We start from the raw sequence: 26,446 nt of genomic DNA on the forward strand, positions 1-26,446 counted from the left end.
AAGCACACTGTTTATAGTGTACACTCAGTTAAAAGGGCTTTGCGATGAAAAAGGTTTATACTGTTCATATTCTGAACAGAGAGCAGGCTTTATACTTTGTTTAACAAGGAAGAACTGGTTTTTACCGAGTAAAAACTGGTTCAAGTTTCAACCCTTTTCCCTGAACCAAGCCTCCCTTCCTCCCCTTCCCCACCCTACACAGCTGTCTCTGCTGCCTTTCAAGAATCGTCTGTTCTCTCATCTGCAGACTCTCACAAAAGCTCCTTCCTTCTCTATGTTTCCTCACTCCCATCAGTCTTTCATCCTTCACCCACCTTTTAAATTCAAGCTGAGGCACAGTAGTGCCTGTGCAACTCTGTTTTGCTGTTACCTAAACTACATTATGCCTCAGATCATAAAGCCATCGGAACCTAGTACAAAAAGCTGCCACAGTCCATAAGGAATGGGAGGGACTGGTGTGAAGAGAGACTCAGATAACTAAAGTCCCAAGTCTGGAACACCAGTCACCAGTCCTGTGGACATGAAACATTAATAATAGAAGCGAGTTGTTTGGAGTAAGGGAGGGTTGGTAGAAAGGTAGGTTTGTGCCCAGAGGAGTTACTGGATGTATGGAACTTCTTCACTGTAACACATTTTCATAAACTTACAAACCAAGCCTTTGAACTTTCTGGATTTCATCAATGGCTGCTTTACAACTCACCCTGTTTAAATCAATGGCACCAATTGCAGAGGAAATGGAGTCAAAGAAGATAGGATTTTCTGATCCTAGATTCCCACTGTACTGCAATGCTTTCACCAAGGAAGCTGTAATAAGACACACATATAAACATTACAAAGATAATGTGCACATTTAAACTACAGTTAAAATGTGTGTGTGGCCTGATACTTGCCTTTACAATGTGCTAGCAACACGTTGATACTTCTGTTCTTAAAATCCATATATATCTAAAGGAGCAACAACATTAAAGATTTTGCAAAAATGTTTGAAGCATTAACTGAGAATAAGATACCCAAAATAATGTATAAACAAAACAAGCAACATGCTGTAATATATTCAAAGTGTTACCAACAGCTGCCACCAGAGGGAGGCATTCTATAATATTAACAATGTAAAGCTATTGATACAGTAATTTCCCTAGTTTAACATGACACAGTTAAATACAACAGAAGAGTCCTTCATTCCCACTCAGGGTTGCTGGAATAATTTTTATAGTGGGGCTGCTGGGCATCATTGAACCAAACGGCAAACCCTAGATAATGGAAAACACTTCAAGCCAGTGGAGGCTGCAGCAACCCCCATAACCTTAGTTCCAGAACTTATGGTCAGCAGCTTTATTCTCATTTGGAAGTTTCCTTTAACTTGGATCTGTCCTACGGTCATCTGTATCCATTCCACATTATAATTGGTCAGCTAAGAAATTACAACCAGAACCTGATGGATCAAGAATTGGCAGGTCAAATGGAAGAGCAAAATTATTTAGGACCAGTTTGTGCCATGCTAATTTTCCACTGAATTTAATCTCAACAGCACCAACAGGAATTAGCTTTTGGAAAGTAATTTCTGATCTACTGAATACAGCTGAATGATCACTAATATAATTTGACACATCTGCTATGTACATATGGGCTCCATTCTTTCATGGGCCAGAACTCTACCATGTTAAGCAGGGCTTCCAACAGAATTTGCTGGATCAAATCTAAGATCACCTTCCTCATACAAGTAATCCTATTGGTTATAATTGCATGAGTGAGGAGAACATGGCTTTGGCTTCCATTCTGAATATATAAAATGTATATACATACCTGAAGAAGCACAGATACTCCGGTATAGTCAAAGAAAGTCAGACCACTGCAGTCTAATATTAAAGCACATCTCTCATTGGTGCATGGCTGTAACGACAGCTCACCTGTACATTTGACAGAAATATTGCTAAATGTGAAATGCCTATGGAAACCTCCAAAGGAATATTAACATTTCTCTGAAAATAAATGGAAAATACCATGTTGCAAAACTTTATGTTATATAGTGAGAAAATATCAAGCAAGGGAAGGGCTCAGTTCAGGTGCACAGAAAAAAACTGGTGTGAAGCAGTATCACTGGGATAAAAGGATGAAATTAAGAAAGGGGAAATTAGGCTGAATATCTGGGAATGTCTTTCCAAGGAAAATATTAGATAGTAGAATAGTCTCCCTGGGGAAATGGAGAAAGCCTCTGCTCATGAATTTCAAAACGAGTCTGATCAACAGATGCAGGGAATGAGTCTACATTCACAAGGAGGTGGAATGGATCACTTAATAGTTTATGGCCGCTGTGATTAGCAGTTATATAGTGCTGTACATATTCAAATCAACCAATAAACATCAGTCTGAGATTGAAGTCCCAGTCCAGCAAAACCCTTCAGCAATTGTTTGTGTATAGGCTTATTAAGTATGGCTACGCAGGATTAAAAAAAGATGTGGCTGGCCCAGATTGGCGCTCACAGACTCATGTCTGAGGGACTAAAAATTGCTTTGTAGACAACTGGGCCTCTACTAGACACTGAGTTCTGGGACCTTACACCCTTGCAGGGACCTAATGAGCTGAGCCAGGCCAGCCATGGCTCTGCTGCGGAGCTGTCAGCCCTGTATAGACTTACCCTTTGTGCTCCCATTGGAGTCAAACGGATGACACACACATTTAGAACCAAGCACATGTTTAATGGCTTTGTTGGATTACAGACTGAACCAACTATTTTAGGGATTTTGTAATGGAGAAAAGTGGGAAACAAAATATTTATTGATGCCATTCTGTGGATCAATGTTCACTGTAAAACTAGTTTCCATATCTAGCACTCCAGAAAAGATGGAAGTTTGAATATAAAGACAGGTTAAGTTAAATAGTTCTGACAGAATAGATAAAGAGATTTAAAATTCATGAGAGGACTTAAGAAGTTCCAGCATAGTGTGGATTTATATTGGCACTAATTCCATCCTGTGGGTAGTCTAAGACCCACAGGCTTTCGGACTTGTGGCTCCAGGGTTTACTGGCTTATTTAGCTGTATATTCATAAATACATTGCAAAGAAAATAAAGAATTTCAAGAGCAAGCCCCTGCCTGACGCTACAGCTATGGAAACCCAGAGAGGATTTATGACGACTGCCAAGCAGTTTCACTGCTGTCTTTCCTGCAGCACCTTCATTGTTTTCCAAATATACCCTTTATTTAGAAAGAAAATGAGAGATCAGGAAATTTGGAATGGGAAGAGACCTCTTTGAGACTATTTGAGATCTGATTTTCTGCATGGGTAGTGCCTTGCTTAAATAAATGTTAACAGTTCAAAGATCAAGTTCAACAAACCTTTGTTGAATCTTGATTGCTTTTAATACATACACAATAGAAGCAAAAAAGACAAAATGTTATCAAAGCCAAGAATACCTCTTTGCTATGGGAGCATCACTTAGCTGCTTAGGCCACAACTGAATTTAGCTGTGTGATGTGAAGAAAAGTTACGGTTTATTTTTATTTATTAAACCAATCACACGCCAGACTTTATATATGTGAAGGCAAACAACATATACTACTTAGAGCTAGACTGGGACTGAGGCTGCATAGCAGCACAGGGGAGTGAAGGAGTCAGAATAAGTAAGAATTCCTTTAGCCTTCCTTATCCCCCATATGAGCCACATAGAGGACTGGGCATAGAGCACACATTTACTCCCTTTGGGTACATCTACACTGCATCCCTAGTTCGGACTAGGGATGCAAATGGAGATGACCAAAGTAGTTAATGAAGTGGGGATTTAAATATCCCACGCTTCATTAACATGATCTCGCCGGCGCGCTAGTTCGAATCACAGCTGATTCGAACCAGGAAGTGCACGCCGGGACGCGTTAGTTCGGACTAAAGCCCTTAGCCCGAACTAACGTTACTCCTAATTTTTTGAGCCCTTAGCCTGAACTAACATTACTCCTCATTTTTTGCACACACTTCCTGGTTCGAATCAGCTGTGATTCGAACTAGCGCACCGGCGAGATCATGTTAATGAAGCGCAGGATATTTAAATCCCCGCTTCATTAACTACTTCGGTCGTCTCCATTTGCATCCCTAGTCTGAACTAGGGATGCAGTGTAGATGTACCCTTTCAGAGTAGCCGGGAAGGGGATGGGTAAGGAGAGGCAGGGCATTGCTGGATCATTGGCTTTGACTCCCTCCCCTGTTCACTAGCTGGCACAACTGAGTGGGCACAGCGATGTCACAATTTGCTGCTGCTACAAAATGCTCCTCAAGTAAAAAGGGATGAGGGAGGAACTGAGGCAGTGATAATGTGCCTTCTTTCCATGGCTCTTCTCAGCATGATACTCAGCGTTTAAAAAACAAAATGCAGACCCAAGGTTAGCAATATAATTACAAACATCCACAACTGCATTCCAGGCACATATCTCTTTGAATAACTTTGAGATTCTTGTTCGTGCTTATTCTAATGCTCCAAGACACTCTGCTGATATGTTGGTTTCCAGAAGTGGGAGTCTCCTTTTTTTTTCCTACTTGAAATGAACTCCCAAATGAAATTCACTGTTGTGCAGAGATGGAGCACAAGGAGGACTATGCACCATTTAAATCCTCACAACAGGGCTGAAGTATGATCTAAGCAGAACATCTAAGCGGGTCTGGTGATAGCTGTCAGCATGGAGGCAAACTGTACACACTGTGAAGAATCAGTTAAAGCTGCACTTCACACTGAGCTTTTGGAGAAGTACTAGTACTGTACTTTATAGTCTTTACGAGAAGTTCTCACAGTGCTATGCTTTACGGCTGTATCTATGCACGTAGTCGCCCCAAATAAAACATTTTCATACAATATAAACATCATAAACATAGTTAATAAGGGTTAATAGTTAATAACAGGCAAATAATTGCCCAAATTCAAGTTTTCTTCCATAGGCTAAATGCTAACAAGCTTTTTACAATAGACTTAATATATGAACTCCTTCCATGCTTGAGGTCACCCATAAGAAGTCGAGCCTGAAAGAGGTAACTTTGGGTACCCCATATGAATGTATGCACTATCATCTGGCATTTTATGAGGTGTGGTATGCATTTTAAATCTTACATAAAAACAAACCTTTAGTGTATACCATATGCTGAGGGAAGGTACCACTGGTAATTTCAATCTACATTCTTTGCTTTTATTGCAAATGGCTTTAAAAGTCATAAAGTTTTAATAGAGTTTTAGTCCTTTTGTACTTTTCAGTCTTGTACTCTGAGGTTCCAGTCCTGCAGTGACCTCTGAGTGGACACAGGGGCCCACATGATGCAGAGCTAATTACACAACCAGGGCATACAACTATGCTATTTCCTTATTTTATCTGAAAAGGCTGTCCATTCAATATTTGTATTTCAGTTGAGAGGCTGAAGGAATTCAGGCCACTAGATCAAATCTGGACCAGAGCAGTAATCATTTAACTCACTGTCCTGGGGTGGTTTGCTGAATATGTATACACTGGATCAGAGAGGTGACTGCAGCACTTACAGACATACCCAGGCTAGCTTTGATCTAGCCAGCTTGAATCAAAATAGCAGGGAGCCACTAGCAGTACAGGTGCTCTCTTTGTTATTCCAGCTAGCTTGACCAACTTAGCTCAGGTCTGACTATATGTACTGCCATCACACCTCAGAAGTCCTATCTCAAGAAGAAATCTGTCTGCCAGATCCCTTCTTGGCAATCTCAGAAAGGAGTCCAAGAACTAAATGGATGTAGAATGAAATGGGTATTCTCATCTCTACAAGGAGGCTCTCAAAATAAAGTTAACGAAGATGGACAGAGTATTGTGGGGAAAATGGCACTGTTGGTCCTCGTGCAATGTTAGCTCATTAATTACTTGCATAACAGAGTAGAGAACATGCTTATACAATTTGAAAATGACACAAGCTGGAAGGAGTTGGAAGCACTTTGGAGGAGAGGTTTAAAATTCAAAATGACTTGACAAATAGAAGAAGTGGTCTGAATTCAATAAAGACAAGTAACAAAGTACATCACTTATGAAGAAAAATCAAATGCGCAATTGCAAAATGAGGAATAACTGGCTAGCTGGCAGTATGGTTGTGATGGATAGGAGTAGTGCTGGCTAGCACCCGGTGACTAAGGGGTTAAACTCAGGTAGCTAGCAAGGTTGTTGGCAGGGGACCAGAAGAACCAATGGGGATACAGTGCGGAAATTTATATAAGATACCCTGCCTGCTTTCTTTGTGTGGGGAAGTTAAGCCAGGAGTCCAGAGACACAGAATGATTTAAACTCAGGCAGGACTATCATACCTCCAAGGAATTTGGGGCATGGAAGTGGACCGAACCAGGAAGGGATCATGAATAAATAAGGGGAAAATGTGATTTGGTCATGATCAGAGTATTTTTCTTTATTTTAGTTGTTTGGTTTAAACATCTCTGTGTGAATCCATGCCTTCTCTTCCTCATTGACTTCCTAAGGCTATGTCTACACTACAAAGTTAATTCGAATTAACAGACGTTAGTTTGAATTAACTTTGATAGGCGCTACACTAGCAAACCGCTAGTTCGAACTTAATTTGAACTAGCGGAGTGCTTAATTCGAACTAGGTAAACCTCATTCCACGAGGACTAACGCCTAGTTCGAATTAACTAGTTCGAAATAAGGGCTGTGTAGCCACTTAATTCGAACTAGTGGGAGGCTAGCCCTCCCCAGCTTTCCCTGGTGGCCACTCTGGGCACCACCAGGGAAACTCTTCTGCCCCCCTCCCGGCCCGGAGCCCTTAAAGGGGCACGGGCTGGCTACAGTGCCCGTGACAGGTGCAAGCCTGCCAGCACCCAGCCAGCAGACCCTGCACCTGGCACGGCTCGAGCCAGCCACCCGCTGCCACCCAGTCCTCCGCCTCTTCCCGGGACAAGGCTGGCGGCTCCCGGGAGCCTGCCCAGGTCCGCAAAAGGCGGGCGCCCGCATGGTCTAGTGCAGACATCGTGGACCTCATCCACGATCTCCACACTAGGCACAGGAAAGTGGCAATCTAGGGCAGAATAGCTGCCAGCCTGGCCACCCAGGAGCAGGTGTGCATGAAAATCAAGGTGGTCCCTGGAGTGGATGGACCGAAGACAATGACACTAGGGACCCTGGAGGGGATGGACCCAAGACAATGACCAAGCCATTTGTCTTGTGCCATCCATCTCCAGCCTTCCACAAACAGAGGCCAGGGACACCATTTCTACCCTCTGGCTAATAGCACTCCATAGACCCAACCTCCATGACTTTATCTCACTTCTCTTTAAACTCTGTTCTAGTTGTAGCCTTCACTGCCTCCTGCAGCAATGAGTTCCACAGGTTGACTATTTGCTTTGTGAAGAAGAACTTTCTGTTATTAGTTTGAAGCCTGCTACCTATTCATTTCATTTGGTGTCCTCTAGTCCTTCTATTATGGGAACTAATAAAAAACTTTTCTTTATGCACCCTCTCCACACCACTCGTGCTTTTATAGACCTCTATTATATCCCCCCTCAGTCTCCTCTTTTCTAAGCTGAGAAGTCCCAGTCTCTTTAGCCTCTCTTCATATGGGACCTGTTCCAAACCCCTGATCATTTTAGTTGCCTTCCCTTCTCCCACCCTCTCTCTTCCCCCTCCCACCTCCTTTTCCCAGTCTCCCCGAGTTTTGTTCAATAAAGAGAGTTCCTATTTTCAATAAAGAGAGTGTCCTTTATTTTGTACATCAGGAAGGGGGGCTAGAGAGGGGTAAGTAGAAGGAGGTGAGGGAGGAATGGGGTACGAGCCCCCGATGGGGAGGACTGGGGTGGCTCTGAGGGCTCCTCGGGGTGGAAGCTCTTCTGCAGCCCCCAGATTGACCCCCCTTCCCGGATGGCAGCATGCGGCAAGTGCAGCCGGGCTGATGGCCGAGTGCTGTGATGTGCTGAGTGTGGGCACTCAGGGCACTCCAAGTCAGGACTGCTTTGCTGTCCCTCATCGAGTTAGACAAATGAGCGGGGAACCCCTGAGAACTGTCTGTCCAGGGTGGGGGGTCGGGTCCCTTTAAGCACAGCCCTCGGCTAGCCTGAGACAGCAGCTCCACTCTCTAAGTCCTAATCTGATGCCCTGCCGGCACTGCTTCCGGCCATCCTTAACCCCGGTTCAGGGTCCACTCAGTGTGGACATGCTAGTTTGAATTAGCAAAACGCTAATTCGAACTAGTTTTTAGGTCTAGATGCACTAGTTCAAATTAGCTTAGTTCGAATTAACTAATTCGAATTAAGTTAGTTCGAATTAGTGCTGTAGTGTAGACATACCCTAAGAGTTGTTCCCAGAGATTTTCTCTGGGTTTTAATTTATTTTACTTAGTTGCTCTGTAACACCTAGCAATCAAGTATATCTTTTGTTTTGTTAATAAAAATCACTTTTTTAAGGTGATGATTTCATTCTGGTTTCTTGGTGTGCCTGCCTAATATGAGCTACCAGAGACTACAGCTTGTTTCTTTTCTTCTTTCAAGCTCTTTTGGGGCAAAAGAGCTTGGGGCACCCCCTGGGGAAGGAAGTTCAGTGTTCCCTCTTGTTTTTTAGGGTGAAATCACTTGATGGTGGCAGCTTTGGGGTTTTTTTACTCAGAGCCAGTGCAACTGTGACTCTGGGGAGTATATTGAGGGCAAAGCCTATAGAGGTATTTAAGATCTTTGCAGGCCCTCACTTTGGTACTTGGAGTGCCAGAGTGGGGAACAGCCCTGACAACTGCGGACAAGGATCTGGGACTGAATACTAGTCATCAATATGCTGTAGCTGCAAAAAAAAAAACGGTTAGTATGATTCCAGGGTATATTAACAGGAGCATTGTATGGAAGACACAGAAGGTACATGTCCTGCTCTGCTTGGTTCTGGTGAGGCTCCAGCTTGAGCAGTGTGCAATTCTGAGCACCAGATTTCAGATGTGGGATAAATTGGAAAGAGTTCAGAGGAGAGCAACAATAAAGATAAAAAGGTTTAGAAAACCTGACCTATGATAAAAGATTAGAGAGAGAGAGAAAGAATGCTTTGTTTTGAGAAGACTGAAGGAAACCCAGTAACAGTCTTCCAATATGTTAAGGGCTGTTATGAGAGGATGGTGACCAATTGTCCTCCATACCCATTGAAGGGAGGATAAGAAGGGCTTAATTTCCAGTAAGTGAGATTTTTTTCCGCTAATATCCAAACTGTAAGGGTCAATAAGCTCAGATATAGTCTCCCAAGGGAGACTGTGGAGTCACCATCATTGGAAACTCTTAACACCAAGTTGGACAAATACGTGCCAAAGGTGGTCTAGATCAGGATCTCTCAAAATTCATTGCACCATGACCTTTCTCACAACAAAAATTACTATGCAATCCCTGGAGGGATGAATGAAGCCAGCACCCACCAGGCTCCACTGCCCTAGGTAGAAAGGCCAAAACGTGAAACACATGGGTTTAAACCCTAGGGTTTCCATCCCAGACAGGGGCCTATAACCTGAATTTCTCCTCCCAGGACTGAAGTTTGAGGGCATCAACTTCATCCCGAGACAGGGGAGCTTGGGCTTCAGCTTTGGTCCCAGCGAGTCTAAGCCAGTCCTGGAGACTCCATTAAAACAAGTTCATGACCCCTTGAGAACTGCTAGTCTAGATTTATTTGGCCCTGTGACAGTACAAGAGGTTGGATTTGATAATCTCGCAAGGTGTAAATTCCTATGATTCTTTGCTTTCCTTGCTGAGTGTCTAATGCATGAACATTCATTTAGAAGTAAATCAGAAATTTGGAACCATCCGATCCTCTTGAATGCCTCTCTTATTTTCAGCTGGTATCTTAAATGACAAACTTACCATGACAATTTCCATTGGATAGTGGATTGAGCAACGTGTTCTGCTCACACTGAAACAAAAGCAATGAACAATATAAGTAATGGAGTTGGGGGTAAATGATAGTGTCTCATGCCTTCTTCATCAGATTCCTTATTCAGAAACAGAACTAAGAGCTCAGAAGTAAATATCAAAATTGTCTTTTTGTGACAATGTTGTGTCTCTATTGTATCTGTAGAATAAAGGAAGCAAGCAATTGCCAATTATCTCAACCTGTTTTCGAATGCAGCTCACTTTCACCTTTTGAGCCAACCACCAATGTGAATTTGAGCCAATGACCAACCAGATGTATTATTTTAATTACTCCTCCAAATATGCTAAGCAGAGCTGGTCAAAAGACAGGAACATTTTTGAACATTTTCAACATTTCAAAGTTGTTTCCATTTCACATGGTTCAAAATAGACCTTTTTTAAAAAAATTATCCACAATTTTTTCAATTTTTACTGAAACCATTTTCTCTAAATTCTTTATTTACCAATAATGCACTTTATTTATTCAAAAAGTTTTATATCAACAAAACTGTTGGTAATATATATATATATATATATATATATATATATATATATATATATATATATCACAGCAAATTTCACAATAGAATAATCGACCATGTTGGTAACTTTTTGAAAAAAGTTTTGATTTTTAAAAAGGCCAATTTTCTACAAAAAAAAATGTGCAAAACATTTCAATTAATTCCAGTGTTAAACTCTTTCTAATACAGAGAAAGGACTAAATCCCTGTACCAGGGAACTTCTAAACTAATTTCAGAAACAAATCAAATTAATTTATTTCTATGTAGGTACCTTCTGAGCTCACAATTGTTATGCAGAACCTTCCCAGGAATAAAAGAAAAAGCATAAGTTACATTAGAACTCTCTCCCTCCGGAATAGGTATGAATGCATAAATTGAAATAGCAGGATGCCCCTGATGACACTCCCTAGAGCCATAGTTACAGTCATTTTTTTAATGTTCTATTTATTTCTCCCCAAAATACCAACAGTGCAGAAAATTAAACAGAACTATGACTTTAGGGCCTGATTCTGAACAGTTTTCCAAACCCAAATCCCCATTGATTCCAATAGAGTTGATTCTGGTTTACAGCAGTGAGAGACGAGAACTGAGAGTTCAGTTGCCAGAGCTGTTGAGCACCTGAAGCAGCCATTGAGTATAGCTGAAGAGGTAGATAATCATTCCTTTCGAAAAGGAGGCCTTTACATTTTGATCCAAAATTCACTAACGTTAATGGAAGTCATCCCATGGACTTTGGATTGGTGCATTAGGTCTCACAATGACAAATACAGAGATATTATTTCAAAAATAATAATAGGAAGGAATAAATAAATAAATTTAATCTCTTGAATCTTAGACTTGATTTTCATTCCATGGAAAACAACTAATTTATGTTATAACCTAATTTGCTACAGTATAATCTAATTAAGTATTGTGAGAGCTTCAGAAGGAAGGCACAAGAGAAATGCAAGTTGGTATCATCATTGTCACAATTACTAATGCATGCAATAGAACCTACCTTGTTTATATCATCACATGGCTGGATGCTTGCACTATCCTGGATTATCCTTAATAGATCATGATGGAACTTCTTGGCATTCAGAAATACTAATGGGTTATTCACTGAAACTATCTTTACCTGTTGTAAAGATTCCTTTGGGATGAAATAAACAAAAGGCTTAGTTCCTCAAGATTTAAATAAAGGAAATTTCTCTACAAACCCTACATAATACCAAACAATAATCTCATGAGAAAATTCTGAATTACCATGGTGCTTTAACAGATTACAAATGTGATCAGGAAACTGAGGAGGAAATAAGTAAAATTAAAAGAGCATTTTAAGGTGAAGACACAAACAAGTCAGATCATTTCCTGAGGATCACCTGAAAATTTTCTACCCAACAGATAAAATTACTGAGCTTTTAGTGCAGCTAAAGCTGAGCTACTCTGAAGCAAGGGTGAATCATCTGTGAACTGCAGAAGCCATTTCTGATCTTCCCAATATCACCCTTGACCAGAGGAATAAAGCTAAACTACTCTTGTGCTAGGCAGAATAACGCAACAAGCCAGCTCCAAGTTACCCAAAATAATATGAGCTTGTTTGTGCCTCCCAGACACATCTCTAATAGTATGATAAAAAGCTTCATTATAGGGCTGCTATTGCATGATTCTATCTAGGACTTGTGTAACCCACACACCTATTGTGGTTACTCAGCAATGCAAGTGGTACCTAGAACACAGCAACAGCTGAGACCAAGAGACCTCTACATCATGGGATGTGAGCCAGCTGACTTTTAGTTCAGAGGGTAGAGGCACCTATACTCAGCTCCAGAGCTCCCAGGTTCAAATCTGCCCAGTGGCAGTTGCACATGCAAGAACTCTCCTTTCAGGAAACAACTGATGAGAGATCACTATAGAAGTGGAGAAAGGAGTACAGCCTGCACAGTGCTCTGTCTTTATTCTCACACATAGAACATTTTGGCAGAAGTGAGTCGCCTCCTACAGATAGCCTTAGATTCTCATTTCATTTGTTTCAAAACAAACAAAGAAACAAGAGTAATCATGGCAAACACCATATTTCTGTCTTGAGTTGATAGACATGAAATAGAATGTGTTTAGCAACTGTATATTTTTTTAGATCATGGGGGGGAAGTTATGAAAAAATGTCAATAGAGCTGGATAAAAAGGAAAACAAAGCAACCACACTATACACAGTAATTAAGAAAGTCTGCCTCATGTTTTCACAGAATTTGGACATGCCAACAGCACTGCCAGAAGGCCCTGGAAACAACCTATAAGTGCTCCAAAAATATTTTCACCCCACGAAAAGGTATGTTTTCAACAAAGGTAACCAAGAATTTGGAGACACAACAGATCAATGTATTGCCAGACTGTACAAAATGGCTGACTTGTGCAATTACTAAATCTTGAAAGATTTAACTTGTGCTAGGTTAGTAATTGGAACAATAGATGCAGGAACTGGAAGGAGGATGCTCAGAGAGCCTACTCCAAAACTCTAGCAAGAGACACAGCTGTGAAAAGCTAGTGGATAAACTTCCAGGAAATTGCAGAGGTAAGCAGAGCTAACACAAATCCACCAAGTAGCAGAGGGAAAGCATGAAACTACAATGAAAATACACAGCACATTCCCAGTAAACCTTGGAGCAAAATAGCAATGGACCTCTTCACTGCAAACCACACAAACTCTCTAGTTCCTGTAGACTACTTTTCAGACCTCTGGGAATGAGTCAAATTGTCAGACACTACTGCAGAAAACAGCATCACAGACTAAGCCTTGAAGCATTTCACATTTCAGCAGGCATGGTATTCCAAATTGTGTTGTTTCAGACAACTAGTTCACTTTACTTGCAGAGTGTTTGTGCAATTTACCCAGGAATGGGAATTCAGTCATATTATTTCAGTCATATCACTTCATTACCAGACCAGAGCCAACTGAACAGCCAACCTGAAAGATCATTTAAAAATACTAACACATCAGTAAAGAAAGCTTCAGAAAGCAAAAAACAGGGAAAGGCATTCTTGAATGGAGAAACACTCCCACAGGTGGCTTTAATAGTAGCCCAGTACAATGCTTGATGTTCAAACACTTAACCTGGTTCCTATCCTGGCTGCAGAAGTAATATACAAAGTGGAAGAGAGGCCTGCAAAAGCCAAAACCTACTGTGACTGAGAAGCTAATGCCCTGTATTTCTTGTGCAGCAATAAGTTACAGGGCTGCTACTAGAAGATCAGGCCTCTGTTTCAGATATGCCAACTACAGAGCTTCTTTCTCAGAGAGACACCAAAGATGAGCTTCCAAAAGATCCTTTCATGTTTTCCCAGGGGAGGTTGAGCTTAGCTTAAATAAGGAGAGGTTACTTACCTTACAGGAAAGTTCTTCAAGATGTTTTGCCCCATGGGTGCTCCACCACAGAACGTGCAAGTGCCCATGCGCTTTTGGCCAGACACAGCAAACAGGGCATAATAGGGAGGCACAGGCCTACTGCCAGTCAGTTCTTTCTGGACTACAAAGCCTAACAGTTCAGAAGGAGGTGAAACACCAAGGGAAAAAACAGCTTGAAGGACTCAAGTTACTATAACATCTTCTGCTTCATCCTTATGAGTGCCCTATCATAGGAGACTCCCAAGTAGTAACTCAGTGAGGAAGAGGGTGTAGAGGAGTAATTCCTGGTCAGTTTGAAAGACTGTATCACCAAAGGCAGTATCACCTCTGGAAGCAGGTAAGATGTCATAGTGTTCAGCAAAGGTAGGGATAGAAAAATCAACAACTTTCTGCTATGGGAATATCTTTCAGAAGGGCTATAGATGGTGCTCTAGTAGAATTTACTGTCACTCCAGGAGGGACATTCTCTCGCCTGCATTCTCATAACAGGTCCAGATGCAACCTGATACCCCCTTAGACTGTTAGTCTGGAAATTAGGTGGCCATTCATCCGAGCAACACAAACAATCTAAGAGAGATGTGGAGTGGATTAGTCCTGTTCAGATACATGGCAAAAGCCTTCCTGAAATCCAAAGAATGAAGGCTTGATACTTCTCTGGAGGCAAGAGTTTTTTGGGTAGAAAACTAGTAGCTCAATTTCCTGATTAAAGAGATTTTGGGGAGCAAATGAAGATGGTGCATAATATAACCATGTTGTTATATAAGGTGGGTGTATGGTAGGTCTGTTATGCTTGAGAGCTACTGAGGAACCATGCTCTCAGATTCAGGAAGGAGGAGTTTGGATGAACAACAGTCCTGGACTCTGTCATAGGACTTCTGAGAGAAGATGAAGAGAAGAGAACCTCTGAGTAGTCGACGAGGTTTGAGTATCAAACCTGCCTCAGCCAAGCAAAGTTACGATAACTCTTACTCCTTCTCAATGCACCTTGAGAAAGTGGACTGTGCAGTGTGTGAAGAAATACTTCCTTTTGTTTGTTTTAAAACTGCTGTCCGTTAATTTCATTTGGTGAGCTCTAGTGCTTATGTTAAAGGAAAGAGTAAATAATTTTTCCTTGTGTACTTTCTTCACATGAGTCATGAATTTTTAGACCTTTATCATAACTCCCCTTGGTCTCTTTTCCAAGCTGTCCCAGTCTTATTCATCTCTCCACATACTGCAGCCATTACATACCCCTAATCATTTTTGTTGCCCTTTTCTGAACCTTTTCCAATTCCAATATATGATTTTTTAAATGAGGTGACCACATTTGCATTCAGTATTCATACCAAACCATAGATTTATAGAGAGACAATAAGATATTTTCTTCTTGTTATATTTCACTTTCTTAATAATTCCCAACATTTTGTTTGCCTTTTGATTGCCATTGCACATGGAGTAGATGCTTTCAAATAGCTATCTACAATTACTCCAAGATCTCTCTCTCGAGTGGTAATAGCTAATTTAGACCTAATTAGTTTATTGCTACCAGTGTTGACGTGTAGGTCAGAAGAGCAAGGCATGGGTCTTCCTGCCATAGGATTATCTTGGATGCCTCTACAATTCTCTCAGCCTCTGCATTCACTTTTCGGTAATGTGGATTGCTAGCAATATGATCAAAATCATATTTCATTTGGAATTACTTAAATTCTGCTGCAGTGAATTGTGTACTGATTTCCATCACTAGCTGTTCAGGAATACCAAAACGAGCAAAAATGTATGTCAGTTTCTCAATAACACTTCAACATGCCATGTCTTTTAAGGACACTACTTTCATATACCAGGAAAGTCAGTTCACTATGACCAAGAAAGGATGTATTCTCTGTTAGTTTTGCAATGTTCACATGCAAATACCTTATTCTTTATGCCCTCGCTGATGCTCAACCTTCACACTAATGGGGTCCCATCATGAAATTTAGTTAATCCTTGATATTGTTCGTGGATGAGTTTAAGGATTTCTCTTCTGATTTCATTTGGAATTACAATTCAATCACTTTTAATCATGAGACCACTGGACTCATATAATTGTCCACATACTCCAAAGCAGTCTCTTACCATTTCTGTAGTGTACCTGACCTGATCTAAAGAAGAGCTCTGTGTAATCTAAAAAGTTTCTCTCCCTCTTACCAACAGAAGTTGGTCCAATTAAAAGATATTACCTTACCCACAATATCTCCATAGTGTCCCTTAAACACTTGCGCTACGTCTAGACTGCCCCCTCTTGTGCAAAAAATAGGCAAATGAGGCAAAGCATGGAATACCGCCGCACCTCATTTGCATAATTAATGAGGCTCCATTTTTGCGCAAGAGCCATCCTGCCACTTATTTTCAGGCAGAACGGCTCTTGCGCAAAAGCCTCTTGCGCAAAAACATAGCCTAATTAATTATGCAAATGAGCAGGGCTCGACAAATCATTGAATCTACTCACCCATGGAGAGTAGATTTTAGCCGGTCACCACGTTCACCGGCGGCGTGCGCATGCACAATGCGGGTCTTGCACATGCGCAGTGCGGGGCTGGCGAGCAGATTTCGCCACCATTTGTCAAGCCCTGCAAGAGGCACGGCGATATTCCACACTTTGCCTCATTTTCACTTATTTTGTGCAAGAAGGGGCAGTCTAGATGTCACTTTGGATTGGCCAGCCCAGATGTAACCGATCTAATTTTTTTTTTTTAGGTTTTTCAAGTTTCTCCTGATTTTTGTTCTGCTGTTTGATTAGTTCTGACAGTTTTGTTATCTGCATAGCTGTGTCTAAGGACTAGGTCTGTCTTCAACTTTAGCGGCTGTGAAAAAGTCTTGTCGGTGAATATAATAATCAAATTGTTTCTGCTTTTTTATGTTTTGCAGACCCAAAATTAGAATTTTTAGTCAACACGTGGAGCACTCTTATAAAACATTCAGCCCCTTCCTTTCTGAATTATCTGCTGAAAACATGCTCTTTCATAAGCCACTCTTCTCTAAGCTTTAAAGTATGCAAACATAGTTAAAACTTCTCACAATCATCTTTATGATAGTCTTAGTAAAGATAAAAGGTCTAAAGATTTGTTCTGCCTGCTTCTCAGTATAAATGAAAAACCATATCTCAGTGTCTTTAGTTTTCTTGTGGCGCCTGTTTGCAATGGAAAATCTTGCAAAATGTTGTTTCCATTTGACAATTCTGTACATTTAGCAAAATTGAAGTTTTCTTAGGCATTGAAGAGAGGTATGTTAAGATTGCTCCTGAAAGTTTTTCTTCCTTCTGAAGAAATCTTTGTTGCTGCTTTACTTCTGTTTCTGTTCTCTTCAGTACTAATTTACTCATGATACCATGCCATGTATTTCTTGTACTCACTAGGTTGCTGGGCTGCTACTAGCATGTCAGGTTTCTATATCAGATAAGAACTGACTACAGAACATCCCTCTCAGAGAGATACACCAGTGATGTTTCTTTATAAGAGACTTTAATTAATGCTTTCCCCAGGATGGCTGAGGTTAGTTTAAATAAGGTGTACTACACACAGCACCATCTAGTGGCCCAATACTATAATACACCTTAGCCTTTCACTACAGCTGAAATCCCTCCCAGTCCAAGAACTACCAACCAGGTGAACCCATCAAGATTAAACTTTTCCTCAGAGTGTGGTTGAGGGGAACTGAGACACATTCAGATTTGGTTTAATTCTAGCTGCATTCTGGAGGCACTTCAAAATATGATCTTTATCATTCTGAGAAAAACTGAGCTCCTTTACTATGTACTCTTCCCAAGAAGGAAAGAAGACTATTTGAAGCAGCCTTTTCATTACATTCCTGAGGACATCCACAGCTGTGGTGTGTATTAATCCACATCCCCTACATTTTGGCAAGAGTTTGATCTTAATAGCACCTATGATGTGACACGCTTCACAAAGTAGCATTCTCTCAATCTTTTCTGTACTGAAGTGTCTATTCACTTATTGCCAGGATAACCCCTATGAATTCACAGCGCCTTGATAGCTTGACAGATTATTACATTTGCATATATTCATGTTTAGGTATCCTTTTCATCTCAAAGTTGTCATTTTGAAGGGGAGCCTGGAAAACTCCAGCATTCAACACATTTAAAAACTCACTGTAAACAACTGCAACCCAGCAGTTCTAAATTAAGTTAAAAGGCATGTCCCAAGGCAGTTTACTTAATCTTGAAAATGTTCTTCCTCTTTGTTTTCTATAATAAACTCTTGAGAAATATGCTTCCTTACTAAAGTTTTATTCCTTCCACCATGTATGTATGCTAGTTTGTTATTGTATGTTCTCAGGCATTGATCTTTCTTGCTGATTTAGGAAAAGAGAGAGCTAAAGCAGGAACTTGGAGAAGAGAGATAAGGATTTTTTTTAAATATTTGGCAAGAGATGGATCCAATTTTGGGTCATATAACTAACAAACTTCATTTAACTTTTCTTAATGTTGAAATTTGATCTAATAATCAGCAACTGGGATAGTCCTCAAAACATTGTTTTTCATTAGTGTTTTAGAATTCTCCCCCTCTCTCCATTGTTTTCGGTCTTGTCACTCAAAATGTCTCAGTGTGCCAAACAGTAAATTCTCTTGGGCAAACTCTCAACTTTTGAGTCCAAGATTCAAGACGTAATGCAGATGTCAAAAAAGAATGATTTGCATGGGAGAGGTTCACAAATGAGGTAATAACTGGCAAGCATGTTGCTAACCACACTATTAAGAAGACTGGATGGATAGATACGTGAAATATCATGTGGATGCAGAAGGAAAGGCTTCACTGAGATGCAGAAAGGTTTATTAGATAGCGCATTAGACTAGGAATCAGGAGAGCTGGGTTCTGTTTCTCACACATTCACTGTTTTGCTGTCCAATTGTGGGTAAGTCACTGATCCCATAGGTAGGGCCCTATGAAATTCACAATCCATTTTGGTCATTTTCATGGTCATAGGATTTTTTAAAATTGTAAACTTTATGGTTTCAGGCATTTAAAGCTGAAATTTAATTGTGTTGTAGGACAGTTGGGGCATGGGTCACAAGATTATTGTAGGGGGCTGGGTCTATTGCTACCCTTACTTCTGTGTTGCTGAAGGTAGTGGTGTTACCTTCAGAGCTGGGTAGCTGGAGAGCAGCAGTTGCTGGCTGGGGGAAGCTCAGCTCTGAAGATAGAGCCACTGCCACCAGCAGCACAGAAAAACGGCATTTTATGACAATGCCACCCTTACTTGTATGCGGTTGCTGAAGGGACACTGCCTTCAGAGCTGGAACAATAGCTGGTCTCTGGCTGCCTACCTCTTAAGGCAACACAGAAATTATGGTGGCAATACTGCAACCCTCCTGTAACTCCCTTTTGGGTCAGAATCCCCAATTTGAGAAATGCTAGTCTCCCCTGTGAAATGTGTATAGTGTAGGGTAAACGCACACAAAAGACCAGATTCCACAGTCCATGATGAGTTTTTCATGGTTGTGAATTTGGTAGGGCCCTACTGATACGTGCTGAAACTGGGAATGCAAGGGATGCTGCTGCACCATCTGGCTTGAAGTGGTCTCCCTTATGGCTTCAGGCATTTAAAGCTGAAATTTCATTGTGTCGTAGGACGGTTGGGGCAGGGGTCACAAGATTATTGTAGGGGCTGGGTCTATTGCTACCCTTACTTCTATGTTGCTGAAGGTGACGGTGTTGCCTTCAGAGCTGGGCAGCTGGAGAGCAGCAGTTGCTGGCTGGGGGAAGCTTAGCTGTACTTTTTTATACAGGCTTTATTGTTTGGTTCAATTGCTCTAGGCATGAACACTATACAAATTGCTCCAGCACCCTTGATTAAATCTCTCTTTCTCCTCTACCTTTTAACCTGTCTTTTTGACTGATCGGAGCAGGGGATTTCTGATTATGCATGTGTAGAGTGTCTGACACAATGGGCGCTGATGTCACCTGGTAATACCAAGTAATCATAACTTTAAAGGAAATAAGCAAAATGAATTGCAATATGTGATTGGGATTGTAAAATACAGATGAAAATGCAAGTTCAGAAACAAGTCCCTTAAGGTAGGATCATCTCATCTGCTTCTCAAGGGGATCCTGACCATGGTGATCCTGGCTGAAAGGTCTTAAAGGGATCTATGCCATCTCCAAGTTGCCTGCCTCGTTTTCCCCACCACGTGTGGGTGCACTATGAGAAGTCAGGTTCTGGATGAGCTGAGGGGACAGAAGAATGGCTGGGAAGGGTGTCAAAGACTGGTAGAGAAATAAGGAAATCATGTGGAAGGAAAGACACGGGTTGTATCTATTTGGAAACCAATGGGACTCAAGACAGCTTCTTCCATGAGAGGCAAAGTCCAACAAAAGCATGAAGATGAACATCCATAAATTGAAATTCACTGAATTTTATGTCCATGAAACCAAAGACAACACAACTGTTGACTATAACCCTTAATTTTTATATAACCTTTATATTGTGCATACACAACTGAAAAAAAAACATAAAAGACCCAAAGCACAACATTCCTATGCCCTGTATTTCCCTTGATCCTAGAAATAGTCATGTAATTGTAATTTTAGAGTGTACTTAGTCTTATAACAATCTATGGGAGATGAAAAGCTGAAGATTAATAAGGGATAGAGGAGCAGAGGAAGGTACACTTACACAATCACCTTCTGTTTTGAATTTACATTCCACTTCTTTGATACTTTTCATACTCACTGTCCTTGCTCTGTAATTAATACATGGAGAAAAGATGTGAAGCAGATCATCAGTAATGTTGACTATGGGTAAGTAGAGATACAACTCTAAACTATTGCAAGACAGGCAGTTACTGAGAAAATATATCCTTTAAGTGTACAAATGCTAGACAGCTAAATAGGCTTAGGTTGATTATGTAGCCTCTTTAAATTCTGAAAAGTTGTTGTCGTATGTTACTTTCAGAATTCTGTAGCTTTATTTTTCAATTTAAAGTATGAAAAATGGGACTCTTTTGTAAAGTAATATTAACCTTTAATTATGTTAATGCTACTCCTGTTACAACTCTGATACTATATTCATAGGCGTTGACTTCTTGAGTGCTCCAGGGAGGGACTATCCATGGAAAAATATTGTGGGGGCTCAGCACTCCCTGACAGACTTTTCCTCTCCCTCCCCACAGTGTCCTTCTGCCCACTGTGAATCAGCTTTTAAGCATGAGGCACATTGGGGAGTGGGAGGAAAGGGAGCAGGATGAGACAGGGGAGAGGGCAGAATAGGGCAGGGAGGGGCAGAGCAGGGGTGGGGCAATGCATCAGGAGGGTGCCCCAGCTGCCGGGAAGTAGAAAGGGTGGGGGAGCAAGGAGCAGATGGGATGGGAACAGCAGCTTCCAGTGCTCAGGCACTGCTCTGCAGTGTGGTGGGCTGGCGGCTGCCTGAGAGAGCCTAACTGAGGAAGTGGCCCCCTCCCACCAAACAGAGCTGTGGAATGCACCAGAGGGGTAGGTGCCATGGGAAGACAGAGCACCTACCCCCACAAGCAACAGGAGGCAGGAAGAGTGCAGTGGCCCTGGGCTGGGCATGGGGGGAGTTAGTGAGGCGATGGGACACACGACTTCCTCTTTAAACTGAGACACCCTAGTAAGAGGAGGCACCAGTTAATCTTCAGGGAAGGGGGCAGGGAGATGTGGAGCGGGGGCCAAAAGAGGCATGGTGGGGGCACAGCTTTGGGGGAAGTGGTGGAGTGGGGTCAGGGACTGGGACAGAATGCGGGCAGGACATCCACCCCCTGGCAAATCACAAACTCAGCACTTGCAAATGTATTTATTATTTGTATCATTGTATCACCCAAAGACCTCAATCAGAATTTGGGATTTTTTTTGTACTGGTCACTGTACAAACACAGAGTGAGACACTTTCCCTGACCTATACCTGTAACCTATGCCTACACTGTATGCTAGGGGCTTGTTTCCCAGCTCCTGTACACATATTCACTGTAGCCCTCATCTAGTTTCAGACACATCTGTGCTCAGTACAGCCCAGCTGTGTCTCTGCTGCTGCTACCCATACTCATGCTCGCTCATTAAGAGCTAGCACAAGCATGTGTACACAAAGAGCTCACCATTCTAACTCATATGGTAGACAGAGCCCTCAGTAGAGTTACGTAATATGTGGCCCACTTCTTGAAAAGAAAAAGGAATGACTTACTGCTCAGCACTGGACTTAGTTACTCTACATTTGCCTGCAAAATATGAACACGAGGAAAGAGAAAAAAATATTGGCCTGGAAAATTAAAGTTTCTACAGAGATGTGGGTTTTAAAAGTTCATTATATTCTGAATGGCTTTTGCTTGCTATCTGCAAAACTGTTTTTGTCATACCTTTGTGAGACAAAATACAAACATTTCAATAGTGATCTCAATCCATGGAAACCAGGAGAAATCAGAGGGGAGACTGGATAAGACTTGGAAATGTCAATTGCCCTGTTCTGTGTGGCTCTTTTAACACTTTGCTGTATTTAACTTATTTTGATATACAAAACCATGTTCCCTCTATGCTGCTGAGTTCTGTATTAACATTTCAGGATCTTATGCCTTTCATCATCCTTATTACAAGATAACCACATGAGACTCGATTCAAAATCAGCTGAATGACACCATTTATTTCTATTAGTATTGGTTCAGATATGTGGTCAATCTTTGGACCAAATGCTCAGGATTCTTTTCATAACTACAATTTTTTATTAGTTATAAAAATGAGATTTCATTATTTAACACAGTGAATTGCACACCTATACTTAGTGTGGAGCAACACATGTCACATTGATTTGTTTCTAGAACATTTTAAGAACAAATGATGTCTCACCTTTGGAAGCGAAAAATCACTATAACTATAGTGCAGACAACTCCATATAATAGTCCCACGTTAGCAGCAAAGCATACTGTAAATACATAGGTACTAACCCATATGCTCTTCAAGGAAGGAAACAAAAGACACAATTAGTTTAAGCTGTCCACAGAACTATAAAACTGAATAAATATGTTTAAAGTGCAAGCAGAGGTTCCCAGCAAGAGGCTTATATTAGAATGATAACTAGAGATAGTAGTCAGGAATCTATGAACTGGCAAATGACGAATACTGAATTATCCATGAAAATTGTACCTTTCCCTCAGAAATAGTATGTGATCTGACACGAACAAGTTTAGTGATCATGGAAATCCACTTCTGAAGCTCTTACAATGACACATATTGCTGAAATGAACTGAATGGGCTGCTATATTCAACACCCTAGTGACATAAAAAACTGAGTATCGGGGGGCACTTACGGCACTCTCTGTTAGCCTCGTTTAGCATGGACACTCTAATTGACAAGAGTTTTTTCCCCCCCTTTTTCCCTTCCCATTCCCTATTTTTCTTTATTTGTACCTATGGACCCCTTGCTGCACTCAGCTGAAGAAGTGTGTTGTGCCCACAAAAGCTCATGACACTAACTACATTTTGTGTTAGTCTCTAAAGTGCTGCAGGACTATTCATTGGTTTTTTTGTTTGTTTTTACAGTAGCAATGTTATTCAGGCTGAATTCAACTTAGTGAAGGCTCAATAAATTTCATTTTCCAAGTTGGCAAGTTAGTGACCACTTGTCCACTGCAAACATTTAAAAAACTGGTCTCCTTTATGCAATGCCAGATGCAGTACAAACCAGGGAATGTATTTCATAGTGTAGTAGGAAAGAAAATATAAGCAAACACTTTTCCAACTCTATAACTGCTCTAACAATCAGCAAAATGCATAAACATGATTGCTCCTAATAATTAAAGGTAATTTGTAACTTTTGACAAAGTTTACTCATTAAGAGCAAGAGATTGATCACATTACTTATTGTCATGTTACCAGATTTTAAGGGGAACAGCCAGATCACTGCTGCACCCATGCGGAGGGTTGCCCCAAAAGTTGGTGCAAAGGGGGCTGTGCAAGGTGTCAAATGAAAGCTTATCTTATACTGATTCTATATATGCTATTCATGTAATTGTATAATGTCTGTGTGTGAAGTTATAAGCATGTATTCTGTGTGGATACTGAATATTTCTCCGTATGTGGTTGAGCAGTGGGCGAAGAAGCTCAGCCTATGGACATGCTAATGAGCAAGTCTCCATGAAACAATAGCTCTCTATAGGGTAAGGACACACCTCAACAATGGTGACAGGGAACACAGGGATAGGCCACTGGCCAGGTGACCTGCTGCAGCCAAAAAGAGACGAGGAAGGAGGTATATAGGGGCCATGTGGCATCCTCCATTTTGGGCTCAGCTCAGCATCCCAGATGCAGGATTGCAGGGATCAACGAGCTGGAAAGAGCTGTGGACCCATCCTGACTTAGGATGTACACCAAGGACTTTTAAGCCAGCAGTTATAACACCTCTGCTGCTAGCCTGCATTGAGAACTGGGAGATTCAATGCATGTAACATATGATACTTTAATAACCTTACTCTCATGCTTTTCTTTCTTTTAGTAATAAACCTTTAGATTTTAGATTCTAAAGGATTGGCTCAGCATGATTTGTAGGTAAGATCCAGAGTGTAAATTGACCTGGGATCTGTGGCTGGTGTCTTGGAACTGGACAGAACTTGTTCAGGGAAAGTGAAATTGGGTTCTAAAACCCCGCACCTGTGTCTGAGACCCGGGGCCATCTGGGGCCTGGATATTGCTGGGGTGTCAGAGAGGTTTTGCTCATGAGGCTTCTGACTGGCTAGGCAGGCAGCTGAAGCGCTCTGTGGGACTGGTTTGTGGCCTATTTGGGAAGGTCTCCAGTCTGGGGGCTATAGAGAGCCCCGAATATGAGCAACTCGCCCTGAGCAGACGCCCTCAGCTGTGCCCAGACCCGGCCTGGTCCGTCACACTTAGTAAAGGCCAAATTTTTCAGCCAGGCCTTTCAATAACCTCCAATTAAGCACAAACATACTGAAGATTCACAGGTATAAACATACTTTAAAAAAATCCTACATTGGTACTAAGTACATAAGAACAGCCATATTGGGTCAGACCAAAGGTCCATCTGGCACAATATTCTGTCTTCCAACAGTACCCAATGCCAGATGCCCCAGAGGGAATAGACAGAAAAGGCAATCAACAAGTGATCCCTCCCCATCACCCATTTTCAGCCTCTGAAAACAGAGGGTAGGGACACCATTCCTACACATCCTAGGTAATAAGCATTAGTGAATTTATCTAGTTCTTTTTTGAACCCTGTTAAAGTTCTGGTCTTCACAACATCCTCTGGCAAGGAGTTCCAGAGGTTGATTGTGCATTGTGTGAAGAAATACTTCCTTTTGTTGGTTTTAAACCTGCTACCTATTAATTTCATTTGATGATCCCTAACTCTTATGTTATGGGAGCAAGTAAATCACTTTTCCTAATTCACTTTCTCCATACCAATCATTTTGTAGACCTCTATCTTATCCCTCCTTAGTCTCCTCTTTTCTATGCTGAAAATTCCCAGTCTTTTTAATCTGCAGGGAATAAGAAGGTTTCTTTAAGCCCAAGAGTTAACAGGGATTAGAAAAGATAGCCTGTGGAGAAGGACAAACTCCAGGCAAGAAGTGCCAAGAGAACAGGAAGGCAGATCCCCAGCGTGGAAGAACTGTGATAACTTTTGGACTGGGATGAAATAAACTTTAAAGAGAGGACTGATATGCAGGGAGGAGGGTAGGAGAAAGTGCTGGGCAGTAACAGCGGAGCCAGCAGGCTCGTTATGGAGCTCCAATTAAACACTACAGAACAGACCTTGTTAAGAAGAACTGAAGTCTACCTAATTGTGGGGTGAAGGAGAACTGGAAGGCTAATTATGCCATTAGGGAGGAAGTCAAGAGGGAGAGAGAGATTGATCTTCCTTGCTTGCCTCCGGGAATGAAGGCTTCCTACATCTGTGAGAAAGGTACACAAGGGTGGTGGGAATCAACACTGTAAATAAACTGCACCTAGTGTTTTATCAGCACAATGGTCCCTGAAAGGTTTGTGGCCTTGAGCAGAGGCAGGAACAAGTGGACCTGCCACACATGGGATTTTAGCCAGCACAAGGGTTTGGAAGCTCAGACAATAAAGGAGACCCTGTAATCGTGGGTAAAGCAGTAAGAAGAAATTCAGAAGACCCTGTAGAATTTCAAACTATCCCACCAACCTGGTTTTGCTTACCTGGCAGACAGTCAGAGCAACAGAAAGCCCTGAAAGATTTCATAAAGAAATGAGCCAACATCGGTTCCTATGGAAGGCAGTGGGCCCTGTGGTGAGGGATGGCACCTGGACAGGGGTCTAGGACTACATAAGATCAGCTCTGCAGAGGACCCTGATGCATTCCTGGGCACTGGAGATTGGATAGCTATGGGTGCAAGTTGGCATAGGGCAACCTGGGCCTCAAGGCTAGCTCCCTAGCTGTCAGGGAAAGCCCAAATGGCCTATATGGCTCTGAATGAGGAGCAGGCAAGGAATTATTAGGTGATGAGCACAGCCATTCTGGATCAGGTAGGTCTGTCCACTGAAAAGTACTGCCAAGAGTTCTGATCCACAAGGTAGAGTGGAGGTTTACAGCCACATTCACCCAAGATTTGATGGACTGGGCTACCCACTGGTTTAGATCAGACACCCAAACAGTGCGAGGTGGAAATAATGCATTATCTAGTGCCAGGACAGTTCCTTAAAGGCCTCCCCAGGAACTTATGGATCAG

At 41.6% G+C, this 26,446-nt stretch overlaps 1 protein-coding gene across 7 annotated transcripts in view; it reads right to left on the minus strand.

The window, feature by feature from the left end:
- Window positions 1-26,446, minus strand: part of SLC26A7 (solute carrier family 26 member 7) — a 172,184-nt gene that overhangs the window by 11,425 nt on the left and 134,313 nt on the right. For all 7 annotated transcript variants that reach the window (XM_075920400.1, XM_075920402.1, XM_075920401.1 and 4 more), the window contains 7 exons: window positions 22,593-22,699; window positions 20,416-20,482; window positions 11,383-11,517; window positions 9,817-9,865; window positions 1,804-1,907; window positions 891-945; window positions 701-804 (listed from right to left, as the gene is read on the minus strand). In XM_075920400.1, coding sequence (XP_075776515.1) covers window positions 701-804; window positions 891-945; window positions 1,804-1,907; window positions 9,817-9,865; window positions 11,383-11,517; window positions 20,416-20,482; window positions 22,593-22,699 — 621 coding nt within the window. The remainder of the gene's footprint in view (window positions 1-700; window positions 805-890; window positions 946-1,803; window positions 1,908-9,816; window positions 9,866-11,382; window positions 11,518-20,415; window positions 20,483-22,592; window positions 22,700-26,446) is intronic.

The sequence above is a fragment of the Pelodiscus sinensis genome, chromosome 2, assembly GCF_049634645.1.
Source record: "Pelodiscus sinensis isolate JC-2024 chromosome 2, ASM4963464v1, whole genome shotgun sequence".
In the NCBI taxonomy this organism is placed as follows: domain Eukaryota; kingdom Metazoa; phylum Chordata; order Testudines; family Trionychidae; genus Pelodiscus; species Pelodiscus sinensis.